This window comes from Nerophis ophidion, linkage group LG11, assembly GCF_033978795.1.
Source record: "Nerophis ophidion isolate RoL-2023_Sa linkage group LG11, RoL_Noph_v1.0, whole genome shotgun sequence".
In the NCBI taxonomy this organism is placed as follows: domain Eukaryota; kingdom Metazoa; phylum Chordata; class Actinopteri; order Syngnathiformes; family Syngnathidae; genus Nerophis; species Nerophis ophidion.
In genome coordinates, this window is record NC_084621.1 from 18,925,383 (window position 1) to 18,940,188 (window position 14,806).

Here is a 14,806-nt window from a genome sequence, read left to right on the forward strand (position 1 = left end):
GTGGGTGAGGGAAAAACAATTCAGTAGTGTGTGAGACAGTATTTCAGTAGTGTGTGAGAGAGTATTTTAGTAGTGTGGGAGAAAAACAATTCAGTAGTATTTGAGAAAGTATTTCAGTAGTGTGTGAGAGTATTTTAGTAGTGTGTGCAAGAGAAAAACAATTCAGTAGTGTGATAAAGTATTTCAGTAGTGTGCGAGAGAGTATTTTAGTAGTGTGCGCGAGAGAAAAACAATTCAGTAGTGTGAGAGAAAGTATTTCAGTAGTGTGTGAGAGAGTATTTTAGTAGTGTGTGTGTGAGATAAAAATAATTCAGTAGTGTGTGAGAGAAAAACAATTCAGTAGTGTGAGAGAGAGTATTTCAGTAGTGTGTGTGTGAGAGAAAAATAATTCAGTAGTGTGTGAGAGAGTATTTCAGTAGTTTGTGAGAGAGTATTTTAGTAGTGTGTGTGAAAGAAAAATAATTCAGTAGTGTGTGAGAGTATTTTAATAGTGTGTGAGAGAGAAAAAAAATTCAGTAGTGTGTGAGAAAGTATGTCAGTAGTGTGTGAGAGAGTATTTTAGTAGTTTGTGTGTGAGAGAAAAATTATTCAGTAGTGTGTAAGAGAGTATTTTAGTAGTCTGTGTGAGAGAAAAACAATTCAGTAGTATGTGACAAAGTATGTCAGTAGTGTGTGAGAGAGTATTTTAGTAGTTTGTGTGTGAGAGAAAAATTATTCAGTAGTGTGTAAGAGAGTATTTTAGTAGTCTGTGTGAGAGAAACACAATTCAGTAGTGTGTGAGAGAAAAACAATTCAGTAGTGTGAGAGAGGGTATTTCAGTAGTGTGTGTGAGAGAAAAATAATTCAGTAGTGTGTGACAGTATTTTAGTAGTGTGTGAGAGAGAAAAACAATTCAGTAGTGTGTGTGAGAGAATCATTTTTCAGTTGTTTGTGTGAGAGAGTATTTCATCAGTGTAGGTCATTTTAAGTGATTGGATTGAATAAACGTGAGCACCATGAAAGCATTAAAATCCAAGCATTGTCATTCATCAAGTCATCAATGAATGGCTGCAGCCCTAATCACCTACAACGTGTCTTGCAGCCGCACCGATCCAGATATCCACACCATCGATACCAAGGTGAGTATTGGCAGCGACATGATATATTTCTAAGTAACGTAGAAGTTTTCACTGAGATAATTGGAGTGTTGAAAGAAGAGAGCATGTTGTGAAATGTAAGAAAGTGCTTTATGGTTGCTAGGCAACAGCTTTGCATTGCGGGACAGAGAGGTGTCAAACATCACTTTAGGACAACAATGAAGCAACTTTCCACCCGAGCAGTGCCGTTCCAATGTTGCAACTTTCAAAATAAAACGTCACTTTTTTACGACTTGTGGACTCAGGTGAGTTTTTAGCACAACAATATAACATTTAGCAAACTCCCTCAAAGGTGGGATTTTCAAAATAAAACACTGTCAAAAACAACACAGGTAACAGGACTGCGCGGGGATTCAAATCCTCAGTCAACATTGAAATATGGCACATATGCAAAAAAAAAAAAAGGGAACTTTTATTCTGGTAAATGATGCAACTTCCTGTGGACCATGTGACATATTTCACAAGGGGGACGGGGGCTGAGTGGAAACCAGGAAGTCCACAATTACTACGTACAAGTACAACTTGGTACCTGAGACATACTAACTTTTTAAGCCATACACTTACAAACCCCGTTTCCATATGAGTTGGGAAATTGTGTTAGATGTAAATATAAACGGAATATAATGATTTGCAAATAATTTTCAACCCATATTCAGTTGAATGCACTACAAAGACAACATATTTGATGTCCAAACTCATAAACTTGTTTTTTTTTTTGCAAATAATAATTAACTTGGAATTTCATGGCTGCAACACATGCCAAAGTAGTTGGGAAAGGGCATGTTCACCACCTTTCCTTTTAACAACACTCAGTAAACGTTTGGGAACTGAGGAGACACATTTTTTAAGCTTCTCAGGTGGAATTCTTCCCCATTCTTACTTTATGTACAGCTTAAGTTGTTCAACAGTCTGGGGGTCTCCGTTGTGGTGTTTTAGGCTTCATAATGCGCCACACATTTTCAACGGGAGACAGGTCTGGACTACAGGCAGGCCAGTCTAGTACCCGCACTTTTTTACTACGAAACCACGCCGTTGTAACATCTGGCTTGGCACTGTCTTGCTGAAATAAGCAGGGGCGTCCATGATAACGTTGCTTGGATGACAACATATGTTGCTCCAAAAGAGATGTGTAAGTTACCCATGCCTTGGGCACTAATACACCCCCATACCATCACAGATGCTGGCTTTTCAATTTTGCGCTTATAACAATCTAAATGGTTCTTTTCCTTTTTGGTCCAAACGACACAACGTCCACAGTTTACAAAAACAATTTGAAATGTGGGTCGTCAGACCACAGAACACTTTTCCACTTTGTATTAGTCCATCTTAGGTGAGCTCAGGCCCAGCGAAGCAGACGGCGTTTCTGGGTGTTGTTGATTAACGGTTTTCGCCTTGCATATCAATCAATCAATCAATGTTTATTTATATAGCCCCAAATCACAAATGTCTCAAAGGACTGCACAAATCATTACGACTACAACATCCTCGGAAGAACCACCAAAAGGGCAAGGAAAACTCACACCCAGTGGCATAGGAGAGTTTTAACTTGCACTTACAGATGTAGCGACCAACTGTGGTTACTGACAGTGGGTTTCTGAAGTGTTCCTGAGCCCGTGTGGTGATATCCTTTACACACTGATGTCGCTTGTTGATGCAGTACAGCCTGAGGGATCGAAGGTCACGGGTTTAGCGGCTTACGTGGAGTGATTTCTCCACATTCTCTGAACCCTTTGATGATATTATGGACCGTAGATGGTGAAATCCCTAAATTCCTTGCAATAGCTGGATGAGAAAGGTTTTTCTTAAACTGTTCAACAATTTGCTCACGCATTTGCTTACAAAGTGGTGGCCCTCACCCCATCCTTGTTTGTGAGTTACTTAGCATTTCATGGAAGCTGCTTTTATACCCAATCATGGCACCCACCTGTTCCCAATTAGCCTGCACACCTGTGGAATGTTCCAAATTAGTGTTTGATTAGCATTCCTGAACTTTATCTGTATTTATTGCCACCTTTCCCAACTTCTTTGTCACGTGTTGCTGGCATCAAATTCTAAAGTGAATGATTATTTGCACAAAAAAAAATGTTTATCAGTTTGAACATCAAATATGTTGTCTTTGTAGCATATTCAACTGAATATGAGTTGAAAAGGATTTGCAAATCATTGTATTCCGTTTATATTTACATCCAAAACAATTTCCCAACTCATATGGAAACGGGGTTTGTAAGTCATACAACCTGGTACATGACACATGCTAACTTTTTAAGCCAATTTACAGCCATACACTTCAGTAATATAACTTGGTACGCTACAAATGCTAACTTTTAGCGTACGAATACTAAAATGCTAACTTTTTAACTAATTTTCCAGCCGTACCCCTTAGTCACCTTGCTACTTGCTAACATAAGCGTGCTAACTTATTTATTTATTTTTTGCCAATTTCGCAGCCGTTCACCATGGTAATATAACTTGGAATGTTACATATGCTAACGTTCAGCATACTTATACTAATATACTAACTTTTTTGCCGTCGTATACCTTGCTACTTAACTAGGGCTGTAACGGTACGTGTATTTGTATTGAACCGTTTCGGTACGGGGGTTCCGGTTCGGTGCGGAGTTCCACATGACCATATGAAGTAGCCACCTATGCTAAAGTCTTAACATGCTGCTCCGCTACGTTTTGCCTCTGTCTCCTGCACAGCACCCAACATTCTCCCACCCACACAACCATCTGATTGGTTACAACCGTAGCGGTAACCGTAATCAGAGCGCATGTAGTCAGCGCTTCAGCGTCGAGCAGATCGGTCTTTAGCAGGGGAGCAACGGACTCTCCCCAAATTATACTAAACACTTCCTAGTCAACTACTTTCTAAACATCACTAGGAGCCCGTTGACCTTCTAGAAACAAACTGCAGCTCAGCTCACTCGCAGTCCTGTTTGAGGTGAAGGCTAGTTAGCTTTTAGCGTAACGTTAGCTCATTTTGTGGTGTGTGTGTGTTACGGACAGTGTTGATTGCGGTGTGATGAAGCAGCAAAAAAGGACTTTATGTTAAATGATGAGTTTCTGTTTCTGATAGTGTATATAATAATGTAAGTGCATCATTAAGCCTACATGAACTCCATGGTGTTCAGGGATAGTCTCTCCTATTGCTATTGTACTAATTTTTTCAGCTATAGTTACATGAATCATTAGTAATGTAGCAGCCTAGTTTTGAATGGCAGGGTCCCTGCTATCACATGTTGACAAAAATATAACATTTACATAATAAAAATCAACTACAGGCTTTCCCAATGCTGTAATAAATTAAGCATGATGAGTTGACTTGAAACTGTTTAATGTTACACTTTTTATATGTAGAAGAAAAGTTGTGTCATTTTATTTTATCAGAGCAACAACTTGAGGCAGTTTATTGTGTATTAAGGTGGGCAGAATTATTATAGTGTTCCCAATGTTAAAAGAATCAAGCCATTGTTTACAAATTTGGTAAATAATTAACCAAAAAATTTATATTTTGTTGTTTTCTTACTGTACCGAAAATGAACCGAACCGTGACCTCTAAACCGAGGTACGTCCATCCATCCATCCATTTTCTACCGCTTATTCCCTTTTGGGGTCGCGGGGGGCGCTGGCGCCTATTTCAGCTACAATCGGGCGGAAGGCAGGGTGCACCCTGGACAAGTCGCCACCTCATCGTACCGAACCAAAATTTTTGTGTACTGTTACACCCCTATACTTAACACATACTAACTGTTAGCATGCTAACTTTTTTTCGCCAACTTTCCCGCCGTACACCTAAATATGGTGATTGACACATGCTAACTTTCCAAATCAATTTTACAGCCATACACTTCACTTTCAGCATACTTATATTAACAGCCAAACTTTTTTGTTATTGCCGATTTTGCCGCCAAAAACCTCGGCCATTTATCTTGCTACTTAACACACACTAACTGTTAGCATGCTAACATTAGCTAGCTTTTTATTTTTAGCTGATTTTACCTTTGTACACCTCAGTCATATATATAATCTGGTATTTGACAAAGGCTAACTGCGCTAACTTGTGTTTTTAGCCCATTTTGTAGCCATAAACCTTGGTATGTTACATATGCTAACTTTTAGCATACTTACATTAACATACTAACTTTTTGCAGTCCTACGCTTAAGTCGTATAACTTGCTACTTAACACATACTAACTGTTAGCATGCTAACTTTTTTCCCGCCAACTTTGCCACCGTACACCAAAGTCATATAAGTTGGGGATTGACGCATGCTAACTTTTCAAATCAATTTTACAGCCGTACACTTCAGTCATATAACTCACATATGCTAACTTTCAGCATAATTATTTTAACATACAAACTTTTTTTGTCTGTGTGCAAATTTTGCCGGCAAAAACCTCAGTTATATATCTTGCTACTTAACACATACTGTTAGCATGCTAACATTAGCGTGCTGACAGTTAGTATGTAACTTTTAGCATACTCATTCTAACTATTTTGCTAATTTTGCTGCCGTATACCTCAGTCATTTACCTTGCTACTTGACATATGCTAACATTAGCGTGCTAGTTTTTTGTTTTTTTCAATTTTGCACCTGTAAATCCCAGTCATATAGCTTGCTACTTAACACATCCTACCTGTTAGCATGCTAACATTAACGTGCTAACTTTTTTTTTTAGCTGATTTTGCCGCCGTACACCTCAGTATATATCGTTTGGTATTTGACAAATGCTAACTCAAACTTTTTTGGGGTTAATTTTGCAGCTATTCTCCTCAGAGTAATATAACCTGATACTTGGCGCGTGCCAACTGTTAGCATGCTAACTTTTTTTGTCAATTTTGCTGCGAAATAACTTAGTCATCTAACTTGGTACATGACACATGCTAACCTTTAAGCCAATTTACAGCCACACGCCTAAGTCATATAACTTGGTACACGACACATGCTAACTTTTTAAGCCTATTTACATGCTTTTTTGCACATTTTGCCACCATACTCCTCAGTCATATACCTTGCTACTTGACACATGCTAACATTATCATGGTAACATTTTTATTTTTTTTTGGCAACTTTGCAGCCGTTAACTTCAGCCGTATTTCTTGCTACTTAACACATACTAACTGTTAGACTGCTTATATTAGCGTGCTAACTTTTTTTGGTATGGCAATTTTGCAGTCATTAACCTCAGCTATATATCTTACTACTTAACACATAAAAACTGTTAGCATGCTAACATTAGCGTGCTAACTTTTTTGGGGGGGATATTTTACAGCTGTACACCTCATATATATCACTTGGTATTTGACAAATGCTAACTCTAATAACTTTTTATGGGCCAATTTTGCTGCTGTACTCCTCAGAGACACATACCTTGCTACGTGACACGTGCTAACATTAGCGTGCCAACTTTTTTTTTTTTTCCGGGCAATTTTGCAGCCGTAAACCTCAGCCATGTGTCTTGTTACTTAACACACACGAGGTGTTAGCATGCTAACATTTGCATGCTAACTGTTAGAATAATTGTTTCTAAATTATCACAAAAAACTTTGTATTACATTGTGTTCTGGACAAGAAGACCAAAGGCTGAAACCTTCCAAGAAGAAGGCTCTTAAAACTTCACTGGGATTTCAAAGCGGACAGATGACAGGATCTGCCCAACTTCTAGAGGAACTCTTTTTGAAGTATTTTTACGAACTCTTTTTCAACTATTTTATGGGACTCTCTTTGAACTATTTTATGGCACTCTCTTTGAACAATTTTATGGAACTCTTTTTGAACTGTTCGGGAACCGAAGGCAACGCTGTTTACGACCCACTTCCCTGAGGAAGCAGTTGTGGGAAGGAGGGGGAGAAAGTCAAATAAAGAAGGAGGAGTACGATCTTGAGAAAGAGCGTGGTGCAGGACTGTACTGACAGTACAGTGGCCATGTCTCTCCTCAGATCTGAGTCCAAATTTAATTCTGTCTTTGTTTGACTCTTTGCCTTTTGTCTTGTTTAATAGATGTCATCAGTGTTTGAACCTGACAATAACTTTTTATTTTAGCCGATTTCGCCATTGAACACCTCAGTCATATAAATCGTTTGGTATTTGACAAATGCTAACCGTGCTAACTTTTTTTTTTTTTTTTTGCCCATTTTGCCGCTGTGCACCCCGGTCATATAACTTGGTACATGCTATTTGACACATGCTAAATGTTATTATGCTAACATTGGAATAAATGGCACTGCTCGGGTGGGATGGCGTGTAAAAAAAAGCACGGGAGTAGTAAAAGTCCATATCTGGAGGAGTCATGTTGACGTGAGCTCAATGAAGAGAAGTCTGTGGGTTTTGTGGTGAGGGTCCGGCTTCCTACCTGGCTTGATAATGAAGATAAGTCAGTTGGTTTTGTGGTGAGGGTCCGGCTTCCTCGCTGGCTTGAGGGCGGCGCCCAGCAGGATGCAGGCCAGGGCCAGCAGGTGCACCAGGAAGTAGATGGAGGCCCAGTAGTGCAGCGTGTGGGAGGCCTGCAGCAGCACGAAGCCCATGCACATGTAGTCGTAGGCCCGCATTTTCAGGAACCAGTGCACCCGGTCGAAGATGGCCTGGCCGGCGGGGCCCAGGCGCACCCGCACCGAGGTCTCCATGGCCGACTCGGCGGCGATGCACAGCGGGATGGTGAGGAAGGACAGGTAGTAGCCCGCGTGCAGGCCGTGCCAGTAGGCGCTGATCAGCATGGTCCACGCCGCCCTGGAACACAAATACTCCTTTATTCACTGTTACTTGTACTGGACCGCCATACATAGTCATTTACTTGTGGTGGCCCCCGACAAACAAATTTAGACGGCCATAAATACACTTATTTATTTGTGGTGGCCCCCTACAAAACAAATTTAGACCGCCATAAATACATTCATTTATTTGTGGTGGCCCCCGACAAACAAATTTAGACCGCCATAAGTACCTTAATCTATTTTGTGGCCCCTGACGGAGATGGATGTCTTTTTATATCCTAGTCAGATTTTAGGACAGCTAAGTGTTGAGCGTGCGTAGGCCTTGACAGTGGAATGTAGGCAACAAGTCATAACATTCTTTTATCTCAAAGGTCCCGGACTAGGACGAGGGGGGGGGGGAGGAGAAGAAGAGGGGCGGGTGAGAGTCAGAGAAGAGGCGAAACTTCCATTTTAGAAATTAGATCAATTTGGACCATGCGATTGAACTGTTGTATCTAGATTGATCTCCCAAAGTGCTTTGGATTAAAGTGTCAAGATGAGCAACTTCTGTCTCAGGGATTCAATTATAACCAGCTTATGTGTCATAAAAAGAACCTGGGGGGGGGGGGGGGGGGGGGTTGACCGGCAGAAGAACTGGTCCAAACGCAACACCCCCTACAGACAAATTTAGACTGTCATAAATACATTTATTTATTTGTTGTGGCCCCTTCCAAAGAAATTTAGACCACCATAAATATATTTATTTATTTGTGGTGGCTCCCTATAAACACATGTAGACCACCATAAATACATTTATTTGTTCGTGTGGCCTCCTACAGACAAATTTAAATAAATTTTTTTACTTGTGGTGCCACCCTACAGGCAAATTTAGACCACCATAAATACATTTATTTATTTGGTGTGCCACCCTATGGACAAATTTGGACTGCCACAAATACATTTATTTACTTGTGGTGGCCCCCTACAAACAAATTTAGACCGCATTAAATACATTTATTTATTTGTTGGGGCCCCCTACAAATAAATTTAAACCACCATAAATACATTTATTTATTTGGGTTGGCACCTTACGGACAAATTTGGACTGCCATAAATACAATTATTTACTTGTGGTGGTCCCTACAAACATATTTAGACCGCAATAAATACATTTATTTACTTGTGGTGGCCCTCAACGGACAAATTTAAACCATCATAAATACATTTATTTATGCGTTGTGGCCCCCTACAAACAAATTTAGACCGCCATAAATACATTCATTTACTTGTGGTGGTCCCCAACAAACAAATTTAGACCACTATAAGTACCTTTATTTATTTTGTGGCCCCCTACAAACAAATTTAGACCGTCATAAATACATTCATTTACTTGTGGCGGTCCCCGACAAACAGATTTAGACCACCATAAGTACCTTTATTTATTTTGTGGCCCCCTAAAAACAAATTTAGGTTTTCATTAATACATTTATTTATTTGTCGTGGCCCCTTCCAAAGAAATTTAGAACACCATAAGTACCTTTATTTATTTTGTGGCCCCCTAAAAACAAATTTAGGTTTTCATTAATACATTTATTTATTTGTCGTGGCCCCTTCCAAAGAAATTTAGAACACCATAAATACATGTATTTATTTGTGGTAGCTCCATACAAACACATTTAGACCAACATAAATACATTTATTTGTTCGTGTAGCCTCCTACAGACAAATTTAAATACATTTTTTAACTTGTGGTGCCATCCTACAGGCAAATTTATACCGCCATGAATACATTTATTTGTGGTGGCCCTCTACTAACAAATTTAGACTGTCATAAATACATTTATTTACTTGTGGTGGCCCCCTACAAACAAATTTAGACCGCATTATATACATTTATTTATTTGTTGGGGCCCCCTACAAACAAATTTAGACCACCATAAATACATTTATTTATTTGGGGTGGCACCCTACGGACAAATTTGGACTGCCTTAAATACAATTATTTACTTGTGGTGGCCCTCTACAGACAAATTTAAACCATCATAAATACACTTATTTATGCGTTGTGGCCCCCTACAAACAAATTTAGACCGCCATAAATACATTCATTTACTTGTGGTGGTCCCCGACAAACAAATTTAGACCACCATAAGTACCTTTATTTATTTTGTGGCCCCCTAAAGACAAATTTAGGCTGTCATAAATACATTTATTTATTTGTCGTGGCCCCTTCCAAAGAAATTTAGACCACCATAATAAATACATGTATTTATTTGTGGTGGCTCCCAACAAACAAATTTAGACATAAATAAATAAATAAATGGGTTGTACTTGTATAAATAAATAAATAAATGGGTTGTACTTGTATAGCGCTTTTCTACCTTCAAGGTACTCAAAGCACTTTGACACTACTTCCACATTTACCCATTCACACACTGATGGAGGGAGCTGCCATGCAAGGCGCCAACCAGCACCCATCAGGAGCAAGGGTGAAGTGTCTTGCTCAGGACACAACGGACGTGACGAGGTTGGTACTAGGTGGGATTTGAACCAGGGACGCTCGGGTTGCGCACGGCCACTCTTCCACTGCGCCACGCCGTCCCTACCATACAAACAAATTTAGACCACCATAAATACATTTATTTATTTGGGGTGGCACCCTACGGACAAATTTGGACTGCCTTAAATACAATTATTTACTTGTGGTGGCCCTCTACAGACAAATTTAAACCATCATAAATACATTTATTTATGCGTTGTGGCCCCCTACAAACAAATTCAGACCGTCATAAATACATTCATTTACTTGTGGCGGTCCCCGACAAACAAATTTAGACCACCATAAGTACCTTTATTTATTTTGTGGCCCCCTAAAAACAAATTCAGGCTGTCATAAATACATTCATTTATTTGTCGTGGCCCCTTCCAAAGAAATTTAGAACACCATAAATACATGTATTTATTTGTGGTGGCTCCCTACAAACACATTTAGACCACCATAAATACATTTATTTGTTCGTGTGGCCTCCGACAGACAAATTTAAATACATTTTTTTACTTGTGGTGCCACCCTACAGGCAAATTTATACCGCCATAAATACATTTATTTGTGGTGGCCCTCTACTAACAAATTTAGACTGTCATAAATACATTTATTTACTTGTGGTGGCCCCCTACAAACAAATTTAGACCACCATAAATACATTTATTTATTTGGGGTGGCTCCCTACAAACAAATTTAGACCGCCATAAACACATTCATTTACTTGTGGTGGTCCCCGACAAACAAATTTAGACCACCATAAATAAATGTATTTGTTCGTGTGGCCTCCTAAAGACAAATTTAAATAAATTTTTTTACTTGTGGTGCCACCCTACAGGCAAATTTATACTGCCATAAATACATTTATTTGTGGTGGCCCCCTACTAACAAATTCAGACTGTCATTAATACATTTATTTACATGTGGTGGCCCCCTACAAACAAATTTAGACCGCATTAAATACCACAATAAATACATTTATTTACTTGTCGTGGCCCTCTACAGACAAATTTAAACCACCATAAGTACCTTTATTTATTTTGTGGCCCCCTAAAGACAAATTTAGGCTGTCATAAACACATTTATTTATTTGTTGTGGCCCCTTCCAAAGAAATTTACACCACCATAAATACATTTATTTATTTGTGGTGGCTCCCTACAAACAAATTTAGACCACCATAAATACATTTATTTGTGGGGACCCCCTACTAACAAATTTAGACTGTCAATTACAATTATTTACTTGTGGTGGTCCCTTCCAAACAAATTTAGACCGCTATAAATTCATTTATTTATTTGTGGTGGCCCCCTACAAACAGATTTACACCACCATAAATACATTTATTTGTATGTGTGGCCCCTTAGAGACAAATTTAGCCTACCATAAATACATTTATTTACTTGTGATGCCCCCCTACAGGCAAATTTATACCACGATAAAAACATTCATTTGTGGTGACCCCCTACTAACAAATTTAGACTGTCATAAATACGATTATTTACTTGTGGTGGCCCCCTTACAAACATATTTAGACCGCAATAAATACATTTATTTACTTGTGGTGGCCACCTACAGGAGAATTTAGACCATCATAAATACATTTATTTCTGCGTCGTGGCCCCCTACAAACAAATTTAGACCACAATAAATACATTTGTGGTGTCCTCCTACAAACAAACTTAAACCGCCATAAATACATTTATTTATTTGTGGTGGCCCCCTACATACAAATTTAAACCGCCATAAGTACCTTTATTTATTTGTGTGGCCCCCTACAGACAAATTTAGACCACCATAAATACATTTATTTATTTGTGGGGCCCCCTACAGACAAATTTAGACTGTCATAAATACATTTATTTACTTGTGATGTCCCCCTACAGGCAAATTTAGGGCGCCATAAATACATTTAGTCGTGGTTGCCCCCACTAACAAATTTAGACCGCCATAAATACATTTATATATTTGCGTGGCCCACTACTAACAAATTTAGACCGCCATAAGTACATTTATTTATTTGTGGTGGCCCCCTACTAACAAATTTAGACCACCATAAATCCATTTAATTATTTGTCGTGGCCCCCTACTAACAAATTTAGACTGCCATAAATACATTTAATTATTTGTGGTGGCCCCTTACAAACAAATTTAGACCACAACAAATACATTAATTAATTTGTGGTGGTCTCCTACAAACACATTTAGACCATCATAAATACATTTGTTTGTGGTAGGCCCCTACAAACAAATTTAGACAGCAAAAAAAATACATTAATTTATTTGTTGTGGCCCCCTACAAACAAATTTAGACCGCCATAAATACATTTATTTGTGGTGGCCCCCTACTTACAAATTTAAACCACCATAAATATATTTATTTATTTGTGGTGGCCCCCTACTTACAACATTAGACCACCATAAATATATTTATTTATTTGTGGTGGCCCCTACAAACAAATTTAAACCGCCATAAATTCCTTATAATTATTTGTGATGGCCCCCTACAAACATATTTAGACCGCCATAAATACATTATTTTTTTTGTTGTGGCCCCCTACAAACAAATTTAGACCGCCATAAATACATTTATTTGTGGTGGCCCCCTACAAACAAATTTAGACCGCCATAAATACATTTATTTATTTGCGCTGCTCCCTACTAAAAATTTTTGGCCGCCATAAGTACATTTATTTATTTGTGGTGGCCCCCTATAAACAAATTTAGACCGCTGCCATTTAAACACTTATTTTTGTTGGCCCCCTACAAACAAATTTAGACAACAATAAATACATGTATTTATTTGTGGTGGCCCCCTACAGACAAATTTAGATCGCCATAAGTACATTTATTTATTTATTGTAGCCCCCTACAAACAAATTTAGATCGCCATAAGTACATTTATTTATTCATGGTGGCCCCCTACAAACATTTTCAGAGCGTACTGTGGTGTATTTGCTCTTCTTGTATCACACATTGCTGCCTTTGCAGCTGTCAATGTTTACTTTTGTACGCACATTATATCTACAAAGAAGTTCTGACTTTGGAGCAATGTTCACAGACTCTAGTATTTAACTCCCTATTAGATGCAATGTTAATGGAATCATAATTTATGTCATCACTTCTTCACACACACACACACACACACACACACACACACACACACACACACACACACACACACACACACACAGAGGTGGGCGGGGCCTGACCTGAGGGTGTAGGAGCTGAAGGGTGCGTTGGGGTAGATGTAGTGACGCAGCCACCACTGCACGGTCATGTTCCAATAGCGCAGGCCGTGGCGCACTTTCACACAGAAGTCCGTGTTGTAGCAGTCAATGTTCTGGATGGTTATAAAGTTGTACTTTTCCCCTTCGGACGCGTCGGCGCTGAAAGGAGAAGGCATACAGGTACTAGTTTAGTACTGCCATACTAATGAATCAGATTATGTACTATACAGCCTCTAAAAAGTACTAGTCCCCGCCCCCTCCGTTGTCGTCACTTCATGACATTGCTGGTTTTAGGAGCAGAGGAGCATGTTCGGCAGCGCACGCACACAGAGTACTTACAAGCATACAAAGTGTGTGGACAGAAAAGGGAGAATGGCAATCACTAATCCTCGCCTCCGTGGCGACAAATAAAGTGCGTTTCTTACAAGTAGTATTATCACTGGAGGACGACGAATAGCTAAACATGCTTCACTATACACTAGCTCACCGGTGTCACAATGTAAACAAACGCCATGGGTGGATCTACACCCGACATTCACTGTAATGATACCAAGTACAGGCGCGTATCTAGTCGATACTACCATGATTACATCGATATTCTTTTGGCGTCACAAAATCTTTTTTTGTTTAAAAAAAAATGTATATTATGTTTATAAAGTCAGGAAATATGTCCCACTTCTAAGATAGCGCCAAGTGATAAAATGCGCTATTTTTAAGTTTAAACCTACAATATTAGCTGGACAGCTAGGATAAAATGCTAATATAACAGACAAGCTAGGATAAAACGTTAGCATGCTTGGACCGCAATAAATTAATTTATTTGTGGTGGCCACCTACTAACAAATTTAGACCGCCATAAGTACATTTATTTATTTGTTGTGGCCCCCGAAACACAAATTTAGACCGCCATAAGAACCTTCATTTATTTAGGTTGCCCCCTAAAGACAATTTTAGACCGCTATAAATACATTTATTTGTGGTTGCCCTACTTACAAATTTAGACCGCCATAAGTACATTTATTTATTTGTTGTGGCCCCCGAAAAACAAATTTAGACCGCCATAAGAACCTTTATTTATTTTTGGTGGCCCCCGACAAACAAACTTAGACCGCCACAAGTACATCTATTTATTTAGGTTGCCCCCTATAGACAATTTTAAACCGCCATAAATACATGTATTTATTTGTGGTGGCCCCCTACAAACAAA

The 14,806-nt window shown here is 39.0% G+C and overlaps 1 protein-coding gene across 3 annotated transcripts in view; it reads right to left on the reverse strand.

Annotated features, from left to right (window-relative positions):
• Positions 1-1,204: 1,204 nt before the first annotated feature.
• mboat7 (membrane bound O-acyltransferase domain containing 7) overlaps positions 1,205-14,806 on the reverse strand; it is a 36,092-nt gene continuing 22,490 nt past the window's right edge. For all 3 annotated transcript variants that reach the window (XM_061915272.1, XM_061915271.1, XM_061915270.1), the window contains 2 exons: positions 13,582-13,758; positions 1,205-7,866 (listed from right to left, as the gene is read on the reverse strand). In XM_061915272.1, coding sequence (XP_061771256.1) covers positions 7,515-7,866; positions 13,582-13,758 — 529 coding nt within the window. In that variant the 3' untranslated portion in view covers positions 1,205-7,514. The remainder of the gene's footprint in view (positions 7,867-13,581; positions 13,759-14,806) is intronic.